The sequence below is a fragment of the Balaenoptera musculus genome, chromosome 14, assembly GCF_009873245.2.
Source record: "Balaenoptera musculus isolate JJ_BM4_2016_0621 chromosome 14, mBalMus1.pri.v3, whole genome shotgun sequence".
Lineage (NCBI taxonomy): Eukaryota > Metazoa > Chordata > Mammalia > Artiodactyla > Balaenopteridae > Balaenoptera > Balaenoptera musculus.
Genome location: NC_045798.1, coordinates 19,073,928 through 19,100,594, shown reverse-complemented (window position 1 = coordinate 19,100,594; position 26,667 = coordinate 19,073,928). Strand labels below are relative to the sequence as shown.

The 26,667-nt window shown below is 46.1% G+C and overlaps 1 protein-coding gene across 2 annotated transcripts in view; it reads left to right on the top strand.

Annotated features, from left to right (window-relative positions):
• Positions 1-26,667, top strand: part of LOC118906860 (uracil-DNA glycosylase) — a 152,464-nt gene that overhangs the window by 51,141 nt on the left and 74,656 nt on the right. For both annotated transcript variants that reach the window (XM_036874693.1, XM_036874694.1), the window contains 7 exons: positions 15,580-15,712; positions 17,717-17,855; positions 20,337-20,446; positions 20,661-20,742; positions 22,281-22,379; positions 23,378-23,487; positions 23,582-23,692. In XM_036874693.1, the coding sequence (XP_036730588.1) occupies positions 15,580-15,712; positions 17,717-17,855; positions 20,337-20,446; positions 20,661-20,742; positions 22,281-22,379; positions 23,378-23,487; positions 23,582-23,692 (784 nt within the window). The remainder of the gene's footprint in view (positions 1-15,579; positions 15,713-17,716; positions 17,856-20,336; positions 20,447-20,660; positions 20,743-22,280; positions 22,380-23,377; positions 23,488-23,581; positions 23,693-26,667) is intronic.

The following is a 26,667-nucleotide window of genomic DNA, read 5'->3' as shown; positions in this document are numbered from 1 at the left end:
CCTTTACAGTATTCCCCACATGCCCCTAGTTTCTTGATCGATCACCCTGATGTGTCGTGAAAACTTAATCACTCCTTGAGATCATGTCTTTAGTTTCTTTATTTGTTTACTTGGTTGTTACCTCTCTCCTGCATTGGACCACAAGCTCCATGAAAACAGGGCCACATTTTTGGGGTCTCCGCTTTTCCCCACTGCCTAGCCTAGTGTGGGTTCGTGGTAGACTTTGAAGAATTACTCACCAAATGCATGAATGAAACAAGCAACCCAAACCTGCCAAAGACAGAATTCTGAATTTCTGGGGCAAGCAAGACACTTTGTGAATGAGTCTGGGGATGAATGAATGAATGAATGAATAAATGGATGGATGGATGGATGAACAGACGACTAGGCGTTTTGTTGTCCCTCTTTAGCAACAGTAGAATTTCTGTTTTCATAAAATCCTTTTTGCATAAATCTTGTGGTTTGTAGACTAGTTCTGAGGTTAAACTCCAATTTCAAATGTTTCTTCTGCCTTTAATACAGTTATGCAGCCTCACACTTCCCTTCCATTTTCTGACTGGACAAGGGCTGGCTACGATTATAGATCGATTACAGATCCAGTGACTGTGCTATCTGCTCAGGGCTTCCCTCCTGTCTCTTTCCTTTTGGGTTCATCTCAAGCCAGGAGTTGGAACTTGGTCTTTCCTTGGACTTGGAAATAGTCCCCCAGGGTTGGAATTTCCATTCAACCCTTCAAAACAGAGCTGATGAGAACATTACATGATGTATAATAGCAAAATAGTTGCTCACATATTGTGAAATGAAGGTTACATGTGTTATCCCACATATTTAACAAGCAGCAAAGTGGTTAGTACACAATGGACCTGGGCTAAGACACCAGGTTCAAAGCCGCCTCTTACTATCGTATAACCCTAATAATCCTACCCTATGGGGTGCATATGTGGATTGAGTGGGATGGGACACATTCAGGATCACGCAATTGCAGTCCTGAAATTTAAAGTTCTGAAACTTAAGTTTATAAGTTGGCAGTGAACTCACCAGCAAAACCTGCCTTGATGCAAAGTTATTTATAGTCTTGTCCCATTTTGTGTGAATATTTATGCCTTCTGCTGGTGAAATATTAACACCATAATGTGTCACATAAGGCTTTACCTTCCTAGAAAAATTTCCAAATTCTAAAATACATTGGGCCCTGGGAATTTCTGGTAAGGGATTGTGGGCACGTGTATGTCATGTGCTGAGAATATTCCCTGGTGCATAATAAGCACGAAAATATCCTTAATAAATGTGTGTGTGTGGCTGGAGAGACTGTAAGGAATGTCTCCAAATAGTAATCATTGTCTAACTATAGTAATAATTGTCTAATTATGTGGTATACTTATGAGTCATCTAAATTTTCTTCTGCATTTTCTAACTTTCTGCTGTAAATATCATTGTTATAAGAAGTTTTAACAATGGTTAATAATACAACAATATAAAAATTACGGGGAGGAAAAAGTGAATCAGTCATCTCACTTCCTAGATAAGAAGCTGAAACCCAGAGAGGTGCAGGGGTCTGTCTGAGGCCTCCCAGCGAGATATCATAGGCCCTGAAGCCATTCAAACCCAGACCCTCAGCAGATACAGATCAGAAAGTGGTCTTCGAACTCCCAGTGTTGATGCTGCCGCCTAACCTGGGCCCCAGAAAAAGTACCTCCACCCTTCTCCTAACTTGTTCTTTCTATAAATGGGAAGCGTGAGGAGATGAGGCAATTTATCAGGCAGCCTTCAGCTGTGCATCCTTGGGGATGTCACCTACCCTCTCCATGGCTGGACTGGATGCTCTAAGTCCTTTGTGGCTCTCATAGTCTTTGCTTTTGTGTGGAGGGTGAGACAGGTCTGCGTTCAGATCTCAGACCAGTCCCATACCCTCTCCGCTGCAATTTCCTCCTCTGTTGAAGGGGGATAACATCAGTGTCTACCTCAGAAGGGTGCAGAGATCATGAGAGCGGAAGTGCTGGGAGTGGACAGCCCAGAGGCTGCCTCGGTTGCCATCATTTGCTTTTTTTTTTTTTTTTTTATTAAACATCTTTATTGAAGTATAATTGCTTCACAATGCTTTTTTTAAAAATTGAAGTATACTTGATTTACGTTGTGTTAATTTCTACTGTTCAGCAAAGTGACATACATATATTTATACATTCTTTTTCATTATTGTTTATCTCAGGATATTGAACATAGTTTCCTGCGCTATACAGTAGGACCTAGTTGTTTATCCATTCAATGTATAATAGTTTGCATCTACTAATCCCAAACTCCCAGCCCATCCCTCAGTTGCCATCATTTGAATGGGCATCTCCCAAAGTTCTTATCTGTGGCCACGGCTATTTCCAAGCCCCACCGGGCATACACCTTTAAGGTATAGCAACCTGTGTCCACAGAGGAAGACGGACTGAAGAGGCAGGTGAAGCTCTCTGATAAAAGGATACAATGCAAAGCAGAGAAGTTGAAATATCCACACAGTGTCAATGAGTATTGGGGTTTGTCAATAGAGAATAAATATCTAGAAAAACGTGAGTAAACTGGAGATCCTAACTGACTTTGGGTAGGGTAGGGTGTTTTGAAATACCTTCATTTCCTGATTTTAATTGTTTTTCCTATTTTGAGGTGGTTACATGGAAGTGTGGGCCATTTGGGTCATGAGTACTTTTGGGTTTTTATTTGAAACTTAAAAAAAAAAAATCAGCCTACGGCAGGTTTCTTTTTTGGAAGGACTAAAGATAAAGCCATGAAGAAGCTTCCGGAAACTCTGAAGAACTGAGAATTTTGTTCACCTGTTTTATTTATGAAAAAAATTTTTTGTTGTTGTTGAAGTATAGTTGATTTACAATATTGTGTTAGTTTCAGGTGTACAGCAAAGTGATTCAGTTATACATATACATATATATATTCTTTTCCATATTTTTTCATTATAGATTATTACAAGATATTGAATATATATATTTTAAAATTATTGTTGAAATGTTGTTGAATGTATAGTTAGAGGACTAACCAGCTAACCAGTGCCCTCAGGCAAGGCTGCTTACACAACTCCAGGGAAAGGTCACTGTTCACTTTGTGGCCGCCTGGATGGCGCCCCCTGGAGGTGTGGCCCTAGCTGTACCTTTAGAGGAGAATTCCTTTGCATTTATTTTATTTCTAATTTTTTGGGCTTGCTATCCACATAAGCTACATTTACTACTGTTGCAATGCTTGCTAGGCAGTGTGTCGGATCCTTTTTATTTATTATAACTACTTGGAGAAGCATTCATTCATTCATTCTAACTGGAATCAGATTGCCTGGGTTCAAGTCGCCAGCTCTGGCACCTTGGGCGATAGACATCTCTGCGTCTTCTTTCCTTATCTGTATTACAGAAATAAAACAGTAAGATTGCTGCGACGATTAAATGAGACAGAGGCACCAAAGAACACTCTGTAAATACCTTATCAGAAGGAAACTTACTTAGGGTCACAGGGCAGCTGCGTCTTTCCTGTTTTGGAGGCCCTCATTTTAGCTGGGGACCCAGGTGGTTCCAAGTGTGTGCTAGAAGCTCACTGGGGGGAGGGGAGGCATGGAGCAGACACGTCCCTGGAAGTATAGGTGAAAGAATAAGCAAAAACCGGAACTTGGAAGCCAAAAGTTGATTTTACTGCGGGGGCTTTTACCAGGCACCGTGGTGACATCTGACTCACATTTTAAATAACCCATATTTTCCACCACTTCCCTATTGTGTGCGTATTCCAGCACATGAATTGCTTGCAAGTTTTTCCCAGCTGCCAGTTCGTAGGGGGGGATGCCATCCTGGAATTGTTCTACTCCAGTCCGGGGAGCTGGGGAGCCAAGAGGTTTTTTAAAGTCTCGGGCCACACTCTCCCGGCGCCCAAGGTCAGCGGTGGCTGCGCTACTGGCTGGTCCGGGGCGGGGTGGAGGGGAGGCGGGACCCGGTGTGGGAGATGGCAGGGTCTGTATCCTGTCCTGGGACAGGAGGCGGGGCCCGGTCAGGGGGCGGGACCTCCCGGGAGGCGGGGGCCGCTTGGTCTGGGCGGGCGCGTGTGCCCCGGACACAGGAGTGCAGGACGCATTTCGGGATGGAGGAAGTCCCGCGCCGAGTTGGGCTGCTGCAGGGTGGTGCGCCGCCTGGCCCGAGGCGCTCTAGGACCGCGCCTCCGCCTCCCTGTCGCTGCCTGGCTGGTCCCCGGGACAGGGGTCTGCTTCACGGGGGTAGGGGGTGCATGGTGTGCATCCCAGCAGGAGCCTGGTGGGCGGCGGGAGGGTCAACATGAGTCCCGCCAAGTGCAAGGTCTGTTTCCCTGATCGCAAAGTAAAGTAAGTAAGGCTTCGACTTTAATCACCGTTATCTTTTTTTAAAAAAAATTTATTGGGGTATAATTGACTTACAATGTTGTGTTAGTTTCAGGTCTACAGCAAGTTATCATTTTATAATCTCGTGCAGAGTCCCTCCCACCCCCCACTCCCCGCCCCCATCCCCTAGTAAAGACAGGCTGCGCCACCCCCTCCTTCCCTGCCCCAGCCGAAGAAAGGCCGGCTTCAGTTTGGCAGCTGGGGAGATGGAGCCTGCCTCGCGAACTCTAGCTGGTCTTGGCGGTCAGGTGGATGCCAGATTTGGCAGTGATGTTGATTGAAGAAGGGCTCTCGGGAGCGCACAGGTGCCTCAAGGTTGGCTGGTTGGCGGGGCCCGCGCTTTCCCCCTCCTCCTCCCTTAGCCTTGATAAAGGTGATGGTTGCCCGATGGCAGGTCGTTTTGAAGCCTGGTGATCGTGAAGCCCGGGGCGAACCCACGTACCCTTGGGCAGGCATCCCACTTAAGGTTATTTTCTGAGCAGGTTAACCTACACAGAAATGTAGGCATTTCTGTGCCTGAGCCCTTAGCACCACCTGCTTCATTTCATTTCTTTTTTTAATTTTTGTCTTCATTTTATTGCATTTTTTTAAGGTTACCAAAGTGATGCCGTGTTCGTTGTTGAAAATTCAGAAAATTATAGATAAGCAAAAAGGAAGAACAAACTCACCCATACTCCTCCTCTCCATTTGATCTTTATTAACAGCTGCTGTATAGTCTTTCAGCCTTTTTAAATTTTTGGTGCAGGTATGCTTTAATTTATGAACTCGAATCATACAGAACATACTATATTGTAACTTGCTTTTTCACTGGGCATTAAGTAGTCTACCACGGGGCTCAGCACACTGGGGCCCACAGCCTGTTTTTGTGTGGCCTGCGAGCAAAGAATAGTTTTTAACTTATTTATTTATATGTTTTTTGGCTGCGCTGGGTCTTTGTTGCTTCGCGCAGGCTTTTCTCTCTAGTTGCAGCGAGCGGGGCTACTCTTCATTGTGGTGCGCAGGCTTCGCATTGTGGCGGCTTCTCTTTGTTCCAGAGCAAGGGCTCTAGGCGCGCAGGCTCAGTAGTTGTGGCTCGAGGGCTCTAGAACGCAGGCTCGGTAATTGGGCGCAGGGGTTTAGCTGCTCCACGGCATGGGGGATCTTCCCGGACTAGGGATTGAAACCGTGTCCGCTGCATTGGCAAGTGGATTCTTAACCACTGCGCCACCAGGGAAGTCCCAGTTTTTAACTTCTAAATGGTTGAAAAAAAATCAGGGAATTCCCTGGCAGTCCAGCTTTTAGGACTCTTGCACTGTGGCGGCCTGGGTTCAATTCCTGGTCAGGGAACTAAGATCCTGCAAGCAGCGTGGCACGGCCAAAAAAAAAAGCAGTTGAAAGAAATCAAGAGGGCTACTATTTAGTGAGATGTGAAAATTACATGAAGTTCAGATTTCAATGTCTACAAATAAGGTTTTATTGAAACATAGCCACGTTATGTGTCATCTATGGCTGCTTTTGTGCTTCGAGGGCCGTATTTAGTAGAGGAGTAGAGACTGAATGGACTCTTAAAACCTTAATTATTTACTGTCCGGTCCTTTACAGAAAGCATTTGCCAACGCTTGTTCCGCATGGTGCATTCTAGGGGTCCATAGTGTTCCTTTAAATGGATACACTTTAAAATTTATAAACAATCTCCTACAGAGAGTGGTTATTTGGGCTCTTTCTCCCTTTTTGTTATTATAACTAACACAGTGAAGAACAGCTTTGTAGCTAAGTCTCTCTCTATCCTTTGTTCTTTTCCCAGGAGGTATCCATCTGGTCCATAAACATTACCTGACTATCTCCTGAGTGTAAGACCTGCATCTGGAAGCAGGAAGGGACACAAAAATGTTTGGGAAACATGACCTCTGCCTTCTAGGAACTCTTTTTTTTTTTTAATTTATTTATTTTGGCTGCGCTGGGTCTTTGCTGCAGCTCGTGGGCTCTTTTTTTGTGGCTTGTGGGCTCGTTTTGGCAGCGCACGGGCCTCTCTAGTTGTGGCATGTGGGATCTTAGTTCCCCGACCAGGGATCAAACCCGGGCCCCCTGCTTTGGGAGCATGGAGTCTTAACCACTGGACCACCAGGGAAGTCCCTAGGAACTCTTGATCTAATGGGGGAAGCAGGTGTTTTCTTAGTAATTCAAATTCAAGGCCCACGGGAGCAACAGTAATTAACTGCTACCCTTCATGGGGTGCTTTCAGGATGCCAGGCTGAACACTTTGTACGTGTGATCTCATGCCAGGTTTACAACAGCACCATGGGACACTCAGTGGGTGCTGTCATCTCCATTTTACAGATGAGGAACCTGAGGTTGTCAGTGCTGGTGATAGCGTAACGGGGATTCCGCTCAGGCTGTTGCCCAAAGGGCTCTTCATGGGCAGCCAGGTTTTAATGCATAATGTGCTTGAATAGACTTTTTCAAAATATAAGCCCTTCCTGATGTTGGACTAATCAGAAGACTAAAGGACTCGACTGGTAACTAGTTACTGTGGCTGGTGAGCGTGCCAGGGAAGTGAAGACTCTTAGAGCCAGAAGGGCCTCAGTGGTTGTTTAGTTTCTCGGATGCAGGGTTCAGAGAGGGCAAGAGACCCAGATGTGTGGCCAGCCCACCAGGAGGGAGGCTGACCCTCCAGTTTTTTGGTCTTTCCGCAGAGGAGACTGACAGAGCCTTCAGGGGCACCCTCCTTGGAGTGCTCAGAGCATGTCTGAGCAAAGGGCCCGCAGAAGCATAGGGGCCCCAGATTTGAATCACAGTCATTCTTGTGCACTAGGTTTTTTGTGGGGCATGGTAGTCACGTTCCTCCCACATTTGGAGCCCTGATCTAACCCATCTGGCTAAAACCCTCAAGTCTTACAGGAACGAAAGCAGGCCACGTGGTCTACAAAGGATACATTTTTTTCTGATCTATAAAACTATTAACACAAAAAGTTTAACCTATAACTCTTGAATCACATTTAATTGTACACTTTAATCCAAAAGAATAGCTTTCACAAACCACTTTATTTTTTATTTTTTAAAATTTATTTTTATTTATTTATTTTTGGCTGCATTGGGTCTTTGTTGTCACACGCGGGCATTTCTCTAGTTGCGGTGAGCGGGGGCTACTCTTAGTTGTGGTGCGCGGGCTTCTCATTGCGGTGGCTTCTCTTGTTGCAGAGCACAGTCTCTAGGTGCATGGGCTTCAGTAGTTGTGGAGCATGGGCTCAGTAGTTGTGGCACGCAGGCTCTAGAGCGCAGGCTCAGTAGTTGTGGCTCACGGGCTTAGTTGCTCTGCGGCATGTGGGGTCTTCCCGGGCTGGGCTTGAACTCATGTCCCCTGCATGGGTAGGCGGATTCTTAACTGCTGCGCCACCAGGGACGCCCCGACACAAACCACTGTAATCCAAAAGAATGAACTTGCACGAAATTGGAATTGTCCCGGCAAGTTCAGACCATGTGATCACTGTATATATAATAATATGAAGGGCTTCCCTGGTGGCGCAGTGGTTGAGAATCTGCCTGCCAGTGAAGGGGACGCGGGTTTGAGCCCTGGTCTGGGAGGATCCCACATGCCGTGGAGCAACTGGGCCCGTGAGCCACAACTACTGAGCCTGCGCGTCTGGAGCCTGTGCTACCAACAAGAGAGGCCGCGATGGTGAGAGGCCCGTGCACCGCGATGAAGAGTGGCCCCCGCTTGCCGCAACTAGAGAAAGCCCTCGCACAGAAACGAAGACCCAACACAGCCAAAAATAAATAAATAAATAAATAAATTAAAAAAAAATAATAATATGAAATAATATGAAGACGCTTTATTGGGTCACTGTATGGTTCCTCTCTTAGCTTAAAGTCGCTAAAAAGATGGAGATAGACAGCCACACTCTGCCGCTGAGCTCTGTAGCCTTGAAAAGTGCCATCAACCCTTTGAACCCCGGTTTCCTCATCTGTCAATGGGGCTGATCCTAACTGGCCTTTCCAGGGTTCTTATGCCCAGCACTCAGGGCCGTGGGTGCTGTCCTGAGTCAGCACAAACATTTGCACAGCTCATAACAGTGATGACAGAATTCTGTTGCAAAAGAGGCCTATGCAGTCAAGAGGCATTTGGGATCCTGTCCTGAAGTCCTGGACCATCTACTAAGGAGCCAGAAATAATAGGAAGGCAAGGTCCCAAACGCCGGCCAGCATTCCTTGGTGTGCAAACAGGGCCAGAGTTCAGAGAACAGAGAAGTGAATGTGGGTCAGAGTGGTTGGAGGACATCTCAAGAAGAGACTTGAGTCTCTGTTGGGATGAAATAAAGTTGAGGACCGGAAGGCAGAAGAGTCTGGTCTTCAGTGAGCCCCACAGTATCCCGTTATGATGTCACTGCCGAGGGAATCCTGCTCAGGACCAAGGCCCGCTGCCCATGTTGAAATGTTGGTTGTTGATCTGTGGGTGGTCTCACTCCTATGTTGTGCACATTAGAATTTCCTGAGGGGCTTTTGAAAAACCAAAGTCTGCAAACTTTTCATAAAGGGCCAAATAATAAATATTTTCGACATTGTGACAGTATGGTCTCTGTCACAGCTACTCAGCCCTGCCTTTTACTGCTCCAGCTCCCACAGACAATATGTAGTTGAATGGGCCTGAGTGTATTCCAGTCATGATTTACAGACACTGAAATTTGAATGTCATATAATTTGCACGTGTCACAAGGTACAATTCTTTTTCAACCATTCAAAAATGTAAAAACCTTTATTAGTTTGTGGGAGGTACAGAAACAGGTGGCAGACTGGATTTGGCCCTTGGGCCCTAGTTTGCTGACCCCTGGACCAGCCAAAGTGGCCATCTCTGGAGGCACTGAGGGGGCAGTTGGCCTGAGAAATTTCCAAGTGTCCACTTATCTGGGGGTCCAAAGATGAGTTCAAAGCTATCGACCTTTCCTGGGCTATGCAATGTCCTTTCTTGCTTACTTGCTGGGTGATAATAGTAAGGCCTTTACTTCCATCAGGGCATCAGCTCAGAGCAGTGACCATCCCTGTTTTACGAAAGAAATGGTAGGGTAAGGGATTTAAGAGCTGGTTAATGCCAGGGCCCTAGCCTGATGGCCTCACACTGGGGCTTTTATACTGGCTCCCGTGCAGAGAGGCACCTCAGCTAAAGCTCTTTCCTGCAGGCCAGGCCCAGTGGTGAACCCTGGACACATGCTCTAGGCGGCAGATCCTATTAGTATTATAAATATTCACATCCTATCAGGGAGGCAAGGCACAGAATGTTGAAGCAACTTTCCCAAGATTACACAGGTCATAAGTAGTAGATTTTGGATTCAAAGCCTGGGAGGATGGTTCTAGTCTACTGGGCTTTCTCACTTGTGGCACTGTTCACATTTGGGGCCCTGTAATTCTTTGTTGAGGGCTGTCCTGGGCTTTGCAGGATGTTGAGTGGCATCCGGGCTTTTTATCCACTAGATGCCAGGAGTACACTCCACGCTGTGATGACCAAAAATGTCTGCACAGTGCCGTGCATCCCCAAGGGAGCAAAGTTGCACCCAGTTGAGAACCCCGGATTACCATATTGTCTCTCAAATGTAAGTGCTTGTTTTTGAAAGTCCAGACCATAGCGTTACTTCCATTTATCTCAGATCGCTTTGTGCCTCGAAATTCGATCCCGGGGGTCAGATAGAATTGGATTGGAAGCCCAGCTCTGCCACTTGCCAGCTGTGTGACTTGAGGTCAGTGGGCCTCTCTGAGCCTCGGTTTCTTCATCGTGAGCAGGAGATGATGGTCTCCCCTGCATAAGGCTGTGGGGATTCAGGGAGGAGCCCCCTGTGCCCAATCTATGGTGACATTTGAGGATGTTTATTCCTTCCTTCCCAGTGCAGTCCTGCCTGGTCTCGTGCCTGGGCAGCTGATGGTGTTTGGTGTTTGGCTGACAGCTCTGTTGTGTAGTTGACCGCACCTGAAGCCACTTCCAAAGTCACCGTGGAATATTTCAGCCTCCACACTTGCCTTGGAACGAATGACAGCCAAAGGTCAGTCCCCCAGAGCCAATGTTGACTGGCCTCCAACTTCATCAAAAACAGATAAAAATAGCCACTAGCCTCAGGCTGGCCCCACTGAAGCAAAGCCACACCAGCAGCATTGTGTGTTCACCCGTGTACTTTGCTCTGATGGGTTTGGGACCCTTCTGGTGGAGGGGCTGTGTCACCAGTTTTGAAGTCAAAATGGCTCCGTGAATGGTTTTTCCCAGGCCACAGAATGGTGTTTGTCTAATGGTTGAGTCTTTCTTTGTTGCTCTTTAGGTCAAATTGCTGAGTTTTAATGTTGTGTGTATAAAAATGGGATGTCTCAGACTTTCTGAAGCCACAGGATCAAGCCAGCCAGTTGGGGAAGACCATGGACAGAATGGGGAGGGTGGATGGTTGGGGAGGAGGCCATGGGCAGAGGAGTGGCCTGATGCCTTTCTTGGTTAGATTGGGAGATCAGTAGCCCCTGATCCTCTTGGCATCACTGCATTGAAATAATATAGAGTTTACCGTGTGCCAGATGCCATCTTTTTAAATTTTTTTAAAAATTTATTTATTTATTTATTTTTGGCTGTGTTGGGTCTTCGTTTCTGTGCGAGGGCTTTCTCTAGTTGTGGCGAGCGGGGGCCACTCTTCATCGTGGTGCGCGGGCCTCTCACTATCGCGGCCTCTCTTGTTGCGGAGCACAGGCTCCAGACGCGCAGGCTCAGTAGTTGTGGCTCACGGGCCTAGTTGCTCCGCGGCATGTGGGATCTTCCCAGACCAGGGCTCGAACCCGTGTCCCCTGCCGTGGCAGGCAGATTCTCAACCACTGCACCACCAGGGAAGCCCTGCCAGATGCCATCTTTTACTTTCTGTGTATTGATATGAGCTTATTTAATCCTCACAATCCAATGAGGTACATGTTATTATCCTCATTTTACAGTGGAGTATACTGAGTGCCTTACCCAATGGATACCAAAATGACCATGGCTTTCAGCATCCCTATTACAAAGTTAATAGCTTTTTCTTCTTACTGAAAATAATATATCATGGCAGAAGATTTAACAAATATAGGCAAAGAGGAGAAAATAGAAACCACCCATAATTCAACCACTTTGAGAAAGCTGCTCTTAACATTTTGGTATCTATTCCCCTAGATCAGGGGTCTGCAAACGATGGCCCTCAGGCCGAATCTGCCTGTTTTCTAAAGAAATAAAGTTCTTAAAAACAAACTGAACTGCTTGTTGGTTAATGGAATGTAATTATGATGAAAGCACCGTTCATATTTGTAAGATGATATTGACCTTCAGAGTCCTTTTCTAAGTCCTGTTTCGTTTCAGCAGTTCAGTCCTAGGAGGTTTTAGAAGAAAAGCTGCTTGCAGTTTGTGGGAGGCAGGAAGGCCAGTTCAGGGGCCGGAAATCATTTGTTCATTTGTTTGTTCTTTCGGACAACATGCATAAGCCTTGTTGAACGGAGATCGTCTTAACTGAAAATACAAATCCTGTGGTGGCATAGCATCATTATGGGTTTCTGTCATTCATTTCTGGTTTTGTTTCCTGGCCAAGAAGTCCGTTTTTTCATTTCTGATAGGCAGAGCTTGGGTTGGGGCAGGGGTGCAGGGGACAGACTGCAGGTTTGTAGAAGGCTTTTCCCACGGGGAACTGTCCTGGATGCAGAGACTTTATACAACAGAAAATGCCCACACCCAACATTTCCTGGTGTGATGGAAAGAGCCCCAGTCCCGCTGACTTGCTGGGTGATTCCCTTTGCCTGACAGGACCTCAGTTTGCCCATCTGTAAACTGGGCTTTCTCTCCCCACAGTGGCTTATTGGCTTCCAGCTTTGCACTCCCCGGTGACGTGCTGGCAGTGTTCCTTAGGGTCTATCAGTTCTTTTTTTTTTTTTTCAAATATTTATTTATTTATTTGGCTGCGCCGGGTCTTAGTTGCGGCACGTGGGATCTCCGTTGCCGCGTGTGGGATCTTTTGTTGCAGCATGCGAACTCCTAGTTGCAGCATGTGGGATCTAGTTCCCTGACCAGGGATCGAACCCGGGCCCCCTGCATTGGGAGCACGGAGTCTTAGCCACTGGACCACCAGGGAAGTCCCAGGTCTATCAGTTCTTCACCAAAACTTTTGGCCTCCCGAACCCACTCAGCCCCAGCCTCCCAAAATGCCTGGTGACACAGTTGCTGGATGCACCTCTGGGTGGCAAACCTCTAACTTAATGCCTGGCAGGTGGCTATCTCCCTGCTTGAATAGCCCATTTCCAGGTTGAGAGAGTGGGCTGGATGCCTGATTCTGCACCTGTCAGAACCCCACCAAATGATAGCAGAGAGATTTTTCTTAAAGAGCTGGAAACCCATCAGGCCCTGGAAGAACAGGAGGGGAAGTTAGCAGCAACATTTTGGAAGCCAGAAAGCAGAAGAACAAGCAGTCACTGGCTGAGCAGAACCAAGAGGGCTGAGCCGCAAGGCAGCAGTGAGGGAAGCTGAGAACCTGTACCCCAAAAGGCGCAGGGATTAGCAACATTGGGTGCCTCTGCGCCTGGGAGCATCTACGTGAGAAGGATTGGGTGAAAGAATCCCAGATCCCCTCATCTGCTCCAGGTGGCTGGGGGCTGCCCGCTTCCACCCCAGCAGCAGGCAGGCGGTTTGATCTCTGGAGAGGGAAAAGCAGAGGGTCTTTGGACTGGAGACCGATGGGCACTGCGGAGCATGTGGAGCCTGTGTCCCGAACCGGAGGATGGGTGCTGTGTACGTGCTGAATCCTGAAAGCTGCCCTGTCCCCCAGACCTGTCCCAACAGTTCTCCCACTTCCCCCTGGTCCCTAGGCTCCTGGCCAACCTTTATCCTACAGGCAGAAGACCCCAAAACTTGTCCTCACTGGGGGAATTGGACCAGCCAGGGAGGATGACTCTAAAAATACTTGGGGTTCCCCAACACACAGTCCTCCCGGATCACCCTGCATTGAGGTCAGGGTCCAGTGACCCCAGCACATGCTCAGTACTTCTCATCAGCCCTCTAGTTCCTGCTCTTGGTCATGAGGAAGCAACCATAGCTTATCAAACATTTGGGTGCAGTCTCTAAGATGGAAGGCAGGCCCCAAACATACAAACAAAGGGGACACAGGAAACGTGGGAGAAACAGAAACCAAATCAGGAGAAGAGAACTTGGAGAAGCTATCATAAATACCCTCATCGGGGGCAGGGAGGATATTATACACAGAGGAACAGGATGTATAGAAAAGGGGATATTGACAGACCAAAACCAAGCTCTTAGATGTTAAAAACACGATATTAGAAGTCAAAAACTCCACTGAACAGTTAGGAGATAAGGCTGAGGGAATCGCCCAGAAGGTAGAAGAAAAGAGAGAGAAAATAGGAGAGGGGAAAAATACATAAACTAGTGGGCAGTCCAGGAATTTCAACATCCAGGTAATAGGAGAGAATGGAGAAAAAAGAGGCAGGGAAGTCACCAAGGAAATATTTGAAGATAAATTCCCAGACCTCAGTTTCCAGATTGAAGGAGCCTGACAGCTTCCCAGCCTTACTGATGGAAGTAGGCACATACCTCAGCACATCACTAAAATCATTCCCTAAAATTGTAGAATACTGGGGCAAAGAGAAGATCCTATAAGCTTCTGGATATGAAAAAACAGGTCACCTACAAAAGGATCAAGGATCATCATGGCTCTGGTTCTAGCATTCTTGGAAGCCACAACAACAGTGACATAAGGCTTCCAAAATTCTAAAGGAGAAGGTTTTCCCTCTTAGAATTCCATGCACAGCCAAATGATCGGGTCCAATGTGAGGGCAGACGGAAGACAGTTTTAGAACATGCAAGGCCACAAAACGTTTACTCCCCTGAACACCTTTTCTTAGAAAGCTACTGAAGGATGTCTTCCATTGAAACAAGAGAGTAAACCAAAGAGGAGCAAGACATGGAGGACAGAAAAAAGGGATCCGAGAGAACCAAAAAGAGTCTCCGAGGTGATAGTGGCAAGGGAACCCTATGCAGCCAGGATCAAGGCAAGCACGTTGGGGCATTATTGTCATGTGTCCTGCCATCGTACCATCTTTTTAACTGGATGAAACTACAGGCGGATATGCCCCAGTAAAACACGGGAGTCCATCAGGAAAGAGGGAGCCATGTGGTCCCTCAAATTCAGGATCAAACCCCAAGGAAAGGCAAAGGGAATCCTAAGGATGCCAGTGAAGGGAACTCCCAGTTGACAGTTGCATAGGGGTTTAGAGAACAGCGTCTGGATGAAAGGAGAGTCGAGGCCTTCAGGAATGATGTGGCCAATGGAAAATAATGGAACCGATCAATTATCTTACGTGTACTGAGAGGCTGAGGAGTGAGGTGAATTAGTGACAGATGCAAGGAAAACCAAGTCAATGAAAAAAAATCACGAACTCCAGGAAAAAAAAAAAAAAAAAAGGAACATCTGGTATACCACAGCCCCTCACCTGTGAATAATGATGCCAGACTCATAAAACACTGAATACTGAATTTACCAAATTGCAGTATACCTGTATTGAGAGGTTGGGGAAAGGGGAGCAGATGGGAAGGCTGCTTAAGAGCACTAATTCCACATCTGTCAAGATAAGAAGTTCATAGAGGGATGGTGTCTTAAATGGATGACTCACGAGATAATGTACACATATTGTTCAGAACCATGGAGATGTGTAAATGCCAGAAAGAGTCAAATGTGATTTCCTGTGGGGTGGGGTTCTAGAGGGGGGATGGGGCAAGGACCCTCTATTTGTTATACATTTTTTTGTTTTCAGTTTTTTCAAAAAATTTGATACACACGTACAGAAAAGCACATGAAAGGTACAAACTGTTTAACAAGTGTAAAGTATTAGAATGTGGGAACTTCCCTGATCATAAACTTGCACCCCTGTTCTAAGCTTTTTTGTATTATTTGAGCTCCTAAATTATGGGCATATAAAGTAAGAATGACTCTAAGATGAAAAATCTGATCATACAGCTTGGGGCAGATCAGGGGGTTGCTGCTACTTTATTTGTGATCTGACCTCTTGAGTCTCCTCGTATAGTGTTTCAAGTTCCCCAGAGAGGGACTGCAAAGCAGCAGGGGTCTGATGGGCTTTGGCTTCTCTGTGGATGTGCATTTCATAGCTGCCGGGTGGCCGACCCCCTCCCCGAGCGTCCCAGACCTGCTTGCTCACGGGTCTGTCCTGTTCCCTGGCAGGCCCAGCATGTCCGGGCTCCACCTGGCGAGAAGAGGCCGAGAACAGAAGAAGCTGGACCTGCACAGAGACTTTACTGTGGCTTCCCCAGCCGAGTTCGTCGTGCGCTTTGGGGGGGATCGGGTCATCGAGAAGGTACAGATGGGGTCCCGGCACTCGGTGTGGGGTGAGGTGGGCCAACCAGCCTCAGGCTGCAGAGAAAAAGTCCTGCCCCTTTGTGAGCGCTTGCGAAGGGCTGGGCGCTGGGCTTCAGCAGCTTTTCACCCTCACGACAGCCTAAGTGACAGGTGCGTGACCCCATGTCACAGAGGAGGAGACTGGGGCCTCTGAGAAGGGTGGGGAGGCAAAGACCCTTCGTGCAGGGGGCTGCTTTCTGGGTTTCTAGGAGGGGAAAACCCAGCCTAAAACCCAGCCCTGCCCTCTCGAGGGGTATAGCTCCTTACAGGAGAGCAGACCCAGATACTAGAATGACAGTGACGGAAGGAAACAGCTAAAATTGGTGGTTTGTGAAGGCTTTTCACATTGTTTCCTGTTCCAGCCGGTAAAGGCCCTGACCTCGTGCCGTTTGATCATTCCTGTCATATTCACGGAGAAGCTAGAACTCAGGGATTTGACATTGGTTGTCCAAAGTCACGTAGGTAGTAAGTGCTGAAGTCAGGATTTGAACCCAGGTCAGTTTGACTGAAAGGCCTTTTTCTTTTCCATTTTATTTGAGGGTGGTAATAATAATAATAACAACAACAACAACAACAATGGCGGCAGCTACCATTTATTGAGGGTCTCCTCTGGGCCAGGCATCCTGTTAACTGCTTTACATTGTTATGTCTCATTTAACCATCCCCACAGCATTGTCAGTGGGTATTATTTTACAGATGAGGAAACTGAGGCCCAGACAGGGGAAGTGGCTTGCCCGGGTCTCACAGCTAATCAGCGGCGGAGCTGGAATTTGAAACCAGAGCCCATGCCCTCACCCCAGCATCCTAAGTACAGCACTGAGCCACAGAGACTCATATAGGTTCCCCAACCCGGCTGCCACCAGTCTCCCTGGCTGAAAATGCACACGCCCACGCGCCCCCCCAAGCCTTGCTCTGATAATTAGGTTGAGGAAGCCGTAGCCCAGCTGTTCTATCATCACTCATGGGAGGCATTTTTGAAAGGGGAGAAGGAACGCAGAAACTACGGTGGCCACTCGCGGGATGTGATGTCTGGGCTCGCATTCCCTTCTGTAAAATAGAGGCGATCACATCCCAAATCTCCAATGAGACTTGTCCTTCAGGGCCATCATGAAGATTAGTCAGCGATGGAAGGACCTTAAAATTATGGACTTGGTACAGAAGTTGGAGCTTTGAACCTATACACCTAATTTTTTTTTTTTTTTTTTAAACAAGAAAACTAGAGCTTGGTTTTATAGAGACCAAACCAGGAGGTTTACCAGTCTGAGCTCCTCATATGAAGATGAAGCACAGAGTGGGAAGGGATCTGCCTAATGCCACACAGCAAGTTCACAACACAGTGAGAACTGAAACTAGGACCCCTCTGTTGCTGGGGACAGCCAGCCTCACTGCCTTTCTTCCTTCCCAAATCTGGGACCTTTAACCTTCTGGATACAGAAGCAGCCACCGGGGACAGTTCAGAGCATAGGTCATACTGTGGAGGGCTCACGAGTCCCAGCTCTGCCACTTACTAGCTGTTTGATCTTGGGCAAGTACCTTAACTCCTCTGGGTTTTAATGTCTTTAACCCCAAATAGTGATAAAAATACAACCTCTTTCTAAGGGCTGTTGTGAGGTTGAAATGAAATGGTGCTGGTAAAATACACTATACTGTAGCTTGGTACATACCAAATGCTCAAAAAATGTTACATGATCATGATGGCGCCAAACAGAGGAATCAAAAATCATTCATCCATCCATCTGATCATCCATCCTCCCATCATCCATTCAACCATCCATCCATTGGATCATCCATTCATGCATCCAGCAGACTTTAAGTACCTGCTCTGTGCTGGGCTGAGTGCCGTAGAGCTACAAAGAGGTGCCATGGGAGGCTTACAGAGGTGAGATGAGCCCTGGGGTAGCACTCAGCCTCCAGCACAGGTAGATGTGCAGCTCTGGCCCCATCCTCATTTTCCCCTGTCCAGGTGCTCATCGCCAACAATGGTATCGCCGCCGTGAAATGTATGCGCTCCATCCGCAGGTGGGCCTATGAGATGTTCCGAAATGAGCGGGCCATCCGGTTTGTAGTCTTGGTAACCCCCGAGGACCTCAAAGCCAACGCAGGTATTGACACTTGGGCCCTGACTTTCTTCCCCTCTGCCACGTCCCCCCGTCCTTACCTGCCCTCACCTCCTTCACCCCACCTGGGCCAAGTCCATCCTGGACCCCAAACAGCATCGCAGGGTACCTCTCCTGAGCTCGTATTTATTTCCCCTTTCTTTATTTAATTAAAATTTCTGCTGACAGCAAGAGTGACCCATATGTCTTATAAAAATGCAAATGTTTAACATGCCAAGCGGAAATCTCACCTTTGAGAAACGTTACAGTAGATTGGTGTTTCTTCCTCCGTATGTTTTCTTCTTGCACTTGTATGTACTGTTTTTCAATCATTCCTTCATTTTTCTGTTTCTTTACCTCTCCATGTCTATTACCATTGATCATTCTGTTAATAACTATTGGACAATTTGCTTTTTTCCCTGAACAATTGTATCCCTTTACAGACCCTGCACACAGCAGCCAAACAGATCTTTTAAAAATACAGCTCAGGTCCCATCGGCCCCCTCCTGTGTCCAGCACCAGCTACCTCACCCCCCCGAGCCTCCCCAGAGTTCAGGCCCTCGGCTCTGCTCTGCACAGACGTGGCCTCCTTTTTGCTCACTACAGTGAGGACAGGTTTCCGTGTTAGCCCCATTTTACAGATGAGATAATCGAGGCATGAGGGTGTAACTCCCTTGCCCGGGGTCATGCAACCAGTATGTGATGCAGACGGGGATTGAAACCCGGGGCTGAGTCCACAGCCTTAGGCTGTCGGGTCTCCCATCGTGCTCAGGCTAAAATTCCAGAACCTCACTCAGGCCAATTAAGGCCTCACATGACTTGGCCCCTGCTGGCCTCCTGAACCCCCATCTCCCACCTCTAGACATCCATCCCTGGGCCCCAGTCACACTGGCCTCATCAGTTTTGGCCTCGCTCTTTCCTGTTGCAGAGGCTTGGAATGTTCTGGATGTTCTGCTGACAGTGTACAGCAGGTCTCCACCCCTCCACGCACGACTTGGGTCTCATAGTCCTCCTGGGCATCCCTCTCAGAGAGCCCTGGCGCTGCTCACCGTCTGTAGTTATCATGTTTGTCTCTTGTTTATCTTCTCCAACGTGATAGTAAAATTCAGCGAGGAGAGGGTCATGGTCTGACTTCTCGCTTTATAATCTCTGGGACCTCTCCAGTCACCAACACGTGTTGGATAAACTATCAGAGGCAGGCGGGCCGGAAGGAAGCATGGCTCTCGAGTTTCTTTCCAAGTCTGCACATAAAGTTCGACATCATTCCTTTTCAGGGTCTTCGAGAATTTCATAGTACAGATGTACCAACTCCTGACTTTTGATTGAGTCTAGCTTTTCACAGTTCACAACACTGCCCCATGAACACCCTCTTACATCAGTCTTTGGCCTCGTCGATGAGTGTTTTCTTAGAACATATTTCTAGAAGTGGGATTCTGGTTTTAAAGAACATGAATATTTTTAAATCAAAACATTGTATTGTATTCAGCTTTGAAAAGGAAGGGAATCCTGTCTCATGTTACAGCAGGGATGAACCTTGAGGACATTATGCTCAGTGAAGTAAGCCAGTCAAATACTCTATGATTCCACTTATATGGGGCACCTAGAGTTGTCAAATTCTTAGAGACAGAAAGTAGAATGGTGGTTGCCAGGGGCTTCGGGGAGGGGGAGGGGGAGTTGTCATTTTATGGGTATCGAGTTTGAGATGCGTGAGATTAAAAAGTTCTGGAGATCTGTTTCACAACAATGTGAATACTTGACAGTACGGCGCTGTACACTTCAAAAGTGATTAAGATGGTAAATTTTGTTATGTGTTGTTTTTTTTTTTACCATGATTAAAAACAAACATTGTATTGTTTAATGGCTAAACAATATTAAGATAAACCTTAAATAAGAATTTTTAGGGAGTTCCCTGGTTGCCTAGTGGTTAGAATTCCAGGCTTTCACTACCGTGGCCTGGGTTCAGTCCCTGGTCGGGGAACTGAGATCCCGCAAGCCGCGTGGCAAGGCCAAAAATTTAAAAAAAAAAGAATTTTTAAAACCCACCTCTAATCCGACTATCTTGATAGCTTGTTTCCTTCTTTTTTGTTGCTTTCCAGGCCTTGTCCAGACACCCATGTGTTTTCTTTTTTTTTTTTTTTGATGTGGACCACTTTTGAAGTCTTTATTGTTTATGTTTTGGTTTTTTTTGGCCATGAGGCATGTGGGATCTTAGCTCCCCAACCAGGGATCGAACCCACACCCCCTGCATTGGAAGCACAGAGTCTTAACCACTGGACCGCCAGGGAACTCCCCAGATACACATATATTTTCACATGATTAAAGTCGTACTCAGTTTCCTCTGAACTATCATATACATTTGTCCATCGTTGCCCTAGAATCTTCATGGTTATCCTTTTAGTGGCGGTGCATGGTGGCATCCTGCAGATGTCCTGTCCTCGACTTCAGTCTCTCAGCCCTTCTTTTCTTTTCTCTCCTGTTTAATCCCAGAGTATATCAAGATGGCAGATCAGTACGTCCCCGTCCCAGGAGGGCCCAACAACAACAATTATGCCAACGTGGAGCTGATTGTGGACATTGCCAAGAGGATCCCCGTGCAGGTAAGTCAGACGGGACACCCCAGTCTACCCACGGCGTGGGTGACGCCCTGAGCGCTGGAGCAACCTGATTCCACAGTTTGGAAGGGATGGAGGAGCTGGGTCCTAGGAGACTCTGAAATCCAGGGCTGATGTGACCCAGCAAAGAGCTTCTGGGGTGTGATGGGAGGCAAGTTCTTGAAGAAAGACCTTTGTTCATGCCTCTCTGTGTTTGCAGGCGGTGTGGGCTGGCTGGGGCCATGCTTCTGAAAACCCCAAACTTCCGGAGCTCCTGCACAAGCACGAGATTGCTTTCTTAGGTAGAGTGCGCCTCCATCGGATGTGTGGGAATTGGGGTGTTGATGGGATGCTTGGTGGGTCAGATTCTCCTTAATACAGCCCTGTAAGGAGGGGACCAGTTTGATATTCCCAAATCACACTTTCATGGTCAGGAGCAAATGAATCCAGGGGTGGGAGGTCATGTGGATAGGTCGGCCAGCCCAGGGAAATAGGAGCCATTACCATGGTTACCACAGCGGAATAACGCCGGGCAAGCAGAACCCTCTGCTGGTGTTCCTGTTGGTACTGAGATACCAGTCATGTTCAGATTTCTAACTAGGATTGGAAACCTTTCTGATAAGGCCACACCTTTTCTTGGGCTGTTCTCAGACCTTTGAAATGCCCTCAGCCCCTGGGACCAGAGCCCCTCATCTCTACTATTTATTAGGTAAAATGATACTTATTGTCTATGGCATCTGTTTGTTTCAGGATTTGGATTTGAAATTTGTAAACTTTGCTCAGTTACACTCTCTGTTATGTGTGATGGGAATCATTTACCATCCCCAATAAATCCCTATCGCTGCTCCTTATCTCTGGGCCCACAACCCAGACTCGCATATAAAGCAGCTTGGTGCTAAGTCAATACCTGATATTCACCTAAGGGTCTGCCTGGTGACCTGTGCTCGCTGATGTGTTCTTTGTCCATGACCTCTGATTGGCTGTCACATGGGACTCTCATTATCTCTCATGTTTAATTCTGGAGATTGATGGTCCAGCCCCAGAGCCAGCCAACTACAGCCCAGGCCAAATCTGGCCTGCTGCCTGCTTTTGTAAATAAAGTTTTGTTTTTTGTTTTTTTTAAATAAATTTATTTTATTTTATTTATTTATTTTTGGCTGCGTTGGGTCTTCGTTGCTGCGCACGGGCTTTCTATAGTTACGACAAGAGGGGGCTACTCTTCGTTGCGGTGCACGGGCTTCTCATTGCCGTAGCTTCTCTTGTTGCGGAGCACGGGCTCTAGGCACGTGGGCTTCAGTAGTTGTGGCACGTGGGCTCAGTAGTTGTGGCTCGTGGGCTCCAGAGCGCACCTCAGTAGTTGTAGCGCACGGGCTTAGTTGCTCCGTGGCATGTGGGATCTTCCCGGCCCAGGGCTCGAACCCGTGTCCCCTGCATTGGCAGGCAGATTCTTAACTACTGCACCACCAGGGAAATCCCGTAAATAAAGTTTTATTGAAACATGGCCCTGCCCATTCATTTATGTATTGCTTATGGCTCGTTATAGAAAAAGTTTGCATGGTCTAGTGTTTTGAGGTGCTGGCTTGCCCCCTTGGTCTAGCTTTTTGCTAGTGAACTTTGTATAGGCCACAGAGCTTTGGTTGTAAATCACGTTTACAATCCACATGTATTGAAAGTTGACTGGTAAAGTAGCAGACTAATAGATTTTTTTCTTCCCCAACTTGATGTTAAATCCTTGGAAGCTGGGACTTGGGGACTTTTCTTTGGGTACCTGGTTGGCACCCGGCTTCCAGGGCCTTGTGGCTGACTTGAGTCTGCCTTCCCCTTTGCCCCAATCCCTCAGGCCCTCCCAGCGAGGCCATGTGGGCACTGGGAGACAAGATCGCCTCCACCATCGTGGCCCAGACGCTGCAGATCCCAACGCTGCCCTGGAGCGGAAGCGGTAAGCGACCCTGAACCTCACTTCGGGGGAACTCCTGGGCCCAATCTTGCTAATGTGAGCAGAGGGGGTGACAGGAGTATACTTTTTTAATTCTTTCATTAAAAATCTTTTCAATGATCATGAAAGTGGTCCTGTTTCATTGTAGACAACTTAGAAAATAGGAGAAGTACAGAAAAAGAAATAGAAATCCTTTATAATCGACTGACCCGGTTTTTATCATTTGTTATATTGTTCCAGCCTTTTTTCTAGGCACATCCTTTAAAAAACCAGAGCTCTTACATTTAATAGTTTGTGACTTGTTTTTTCTCACTAATCTTTCTATGTCAGTAAATACATTTTACAGCATTTAAAAATGCCTGCATAGGACTATATTATGCAGACATACCGTAATTGACTTAACAATCCTCTGTAGTTATACATTTAGGTTGTTTCCGATGAATTTTTTTCTAATTTTGAAAATATTGAAAGCTTTGATAGTCCTGTACCTAACTTTCTATGTCCATTTTAATCACTTCCTTAGGATAAATTCCTAAAAGCGGAATTTCTAGGATAAATTAAAAAAATAAACAGGAAAAACGTCTCAAGAGTTTCTTATTCAGTTTGATTTTTTTCCTCCAAAGATTGAATTTTAAATTTAGAATGAAAAGTTTGTTTCTGTTTTTGTTTTTTTTTAAATCTTCACAGGGTTTTGGAAAGTAATGAGTCGCATACGAATGACTCCATAAGGTAGAGTTGGAGTTGGGAATTTTTTGGATTCAGGTTAATATGGCTGTTCTTGGTGGACTCAAGTCTGAATTTTCTTAAGCCTGGTTTCCCATTCAGGGTTGAGTCAGTCCTTAAGGAAATTAAAATCCACTGCAGGAAGCTGAAGGGCTGTGTCTGAATTCTGCTGGTCCAGAGGCCAGGTCTAGAGTGGCTTTGGTGGGAAGAGGCCCTGTGTTTCTGTGTCATGTCTATGCTCTTTTGGGGAAGATTCAGTTTTCTTTGTGACCCTCCAGGTCTGACGGTGGAGTGGGCAGAAGATAGTCTGCAGCCGGGGCAAAGGATCAGCGTCCCAGAGTACATTTACAACGATGGTTGCGTGAAAGATGTCGATGAGGGCTTGGAGGTAAACGCTCCTGGGGGGTCAGGTGCCAGAACCCTCTCAACATCCTGGTAGCAGCGGAAACCTCTAAAGTGGTCTGTTTGTCCTTTGCCCCCAGGCAGCAGAAAAAATTGGTTTTCCCTTGATGATCAAAGCTTCTGAAGGCGGTGGAGGGAAAGGCATCCGGAAGGCAGAGACTGCTGAGGACTTCCCAATACTTTTCAGACAAGTGAGCAGTTCGCGCTGCATATTTTTCCATGTGTCTTTGGGAATTGTGTTTATTCAGTTGGTGGCCACCAGATTCTTTCCACTAACATTGTTGTGTCACAATCAAGAGGACACTTGCGGGAGCTGCAATATTGCTGTGTTGTGTTGCAAAACAAATGCATACATTTTTACTCGCAGAAGTCCAAGGTTTTTGTTGATCTGTACACTATTTCCTTAATATGTTTGATTCTATGAATCAGTGTGTCTCTAAAGGATTTCAGAGGTATCTGCTTGTGTCTATATTTGTCTATCGAGAGATGGGATATTTTGTACATTTTAGCAGTTTCAATATTTTTAACATTTCTAGACAATTGATTTTTATTGTCCGAACGAATTGTATATTTACTTATTTGTAGCTGGTTTTCCACTTTTAAAACATTATGCCCAGGGGGTAGGGGAAGGGATAAATTAGGAGCCTGCGATTAACATACACACACTACTACGTATAAAATAGATAACGAACAAGGGCCTACTGTATAGCATGGGAACTATACTTAATATTATGTAATAACCTATAAGGGAAAAGAATCTGAAAGAAAAAAATGTATATATAAAACTGAATTGGGCTTCTCTGGTGGCACAGTGGTTAAGAATCCACCTGCCAATGCAGGGGACACGGGTTCGAGCCCTGGTCCGGGAAGATCCCACATGCCGCGGAGCAACTAAGCCTGTGCGCCACAACTACTGAGCCTGCGCTCTAGAGCCCGTGCTCCGCAACAAGAGAAGCCACCACAATGAGAAGTCCACACACCGCAACAACAAGTAACCCCCGCTCACCGCAGCTAGAGAAAGCCTGTATGCAGCAACGAAGACCCAACGCAGCCAAAAATAAAATAAAAAAAACAAAAAACACTGAATTGCTGTGCTGTACAGTTGAAACGTACATGATATAGTAAATCAACTATACTTCAATTAAAAATTTTTTTAAAACGTCACCTAACTATAGATTAAAGAAAAACCCGTTATGCCCATTGTTGGCAATGTTTATAAAAATTCATACCGGTAATCTTCCTGTTCTTAACCCAACTATTTTAATATTTCTAGGTTTTCTTGTAGACCTTGCTCACATATATATTTAATTTATTTTATTTTTTAAATTTTTATTTTTTTATTGAAGTATAGTGATTTACGATGTTTCAGGTGTACAGCGAAGTGATTCAGTTATACGTATATACCTCTTCTTTTTCACATTCTTTCCTATTATAGGTTATTACAAAATATTTACATGTATATTTTAAGGAGTTGTATTTGGCCTACACAATATTTTGTTCTACGTTTAAAAAATTTCAAATTGTGGATCATAAACAGTTTTACCCTGTCCAGTCCTTATGGTTATTTTGATGATTGCACAGTATTCCCTATGTGGCCATTGTCTTATTTATCAAACCTTTGCTTTTTTGTGAAATGTTAAGCTTGCTTCCATTTTCATTATTATACACAGTGCCACTATAATATAATATGGTATTTAATACTATAAATAATATTTAGCTTTTTTTTCCTCTTCTGAATTATTTTCTTGGGTAAAGACCGTGGGGAAAGAGGGATTTAGTTAAATAGCATGTACTTTACACGCACTGACAAATACATACCAGTAAATTGCATTCTCAAAAGGTTTACCGATTATACAGCTGTGGGCCATGTGTGAGTATTATATAAAGTAGTGGTTTCACTACCACATGCCCCTATTGGGATGTACTGGTTTGGGAGTATTTTGGGGGGAAGAATTTATATTTTTGGGAAAGTTGCTACAGCAGTACAGAGTCCCCATCTACCTTTCACCTCCTTTCCCCTATTGTTAACATCTTTTGTAACAGTACCATGACTGTCACAACTAAGAGATTAATTTCATTAATCCATGTCTATTAAGTGAACTCCAGACTTGATTTGGATCACCCCACTTCTCCCCACTAATATCCCCTTTCTGTTTCAGGATCCAGTCCTGGATCCTACCTTGCATTTAGGGGTTGTACAGATTTTAAAGCTTTTTTCTTTCTTTTTTAAAAAACAGGCTTTACTCTTTAGGGTAGTTTTTTTTTTTTTTTTTTTTTTTAATATTTATTTATTTATTTATTTTATTTATGGCTGTGTTGGGTCCTCGTTTCTGTGCGAGGGCCCTCTCCAGTTGCGGCAAGCGGGGGCCACTCCTCATCGCGGTGCGCGGGCCTCCCACCACCGCGGCCTCTCCCGTTGCCGAGCACAGGCTCCAGACGCGCAGGCTCAGCAGCCGTGGCTCACGGGCCGAGCCGCTCTGCGGCACGTGGGATCCTCCCAGACCAGGGCTCGAACCCGTGTCCCCCGCATTGGCAGGCAGACCCTCAACCACTGCGCCACCAGGGAAGCCCCTTTAGGGTAGTTTTTAATTCACAGCAAAATTAAGTGGAAAGGACAGAGTTCCCATACACCCCCTGTTCCCCAACCGCATGCAGAGCCTCCCCCAAGCTTGCTTTTTTTAGTTACATGAGTGCAATATGAAAATGTTCTCAGTGTCAACACTCAGGCAATTCAGTCATACGTTACGAATAAAAAAGGAAAGGTCCCTTTCGCAACAACACCTCTCAACCCCTCGCCCCTTCTCAGATGTAACCCCTGTTAGCCACTGGGTTTCTTTCCAGTACTTTTACTGTAGTATAGACTTTTACATAGACCTTCATATAATTCTGTTTTATTATTTTTCACATAGGTGGGATCATCCCATGTGTTATTGCAACTTGCTTTTACAAAGAGTTTGTCTTAGAAATAATTCCATGTGAACACTTATTTTTACTTCATTTTTAAGGGTCTCTGGACAACATGCCTATGAGACAATGCCTTTCAGACATTAAAAGTATGGAGTAAGTCGGTCTGTAGGTTCCACTGAGGAGAGCTGGCTGAGAGAGTGAATTAAGTGGGAGGAAGAGAAGCCTACAGAGTAGTGTGTTTTGGTTCTATTTTTGTTTC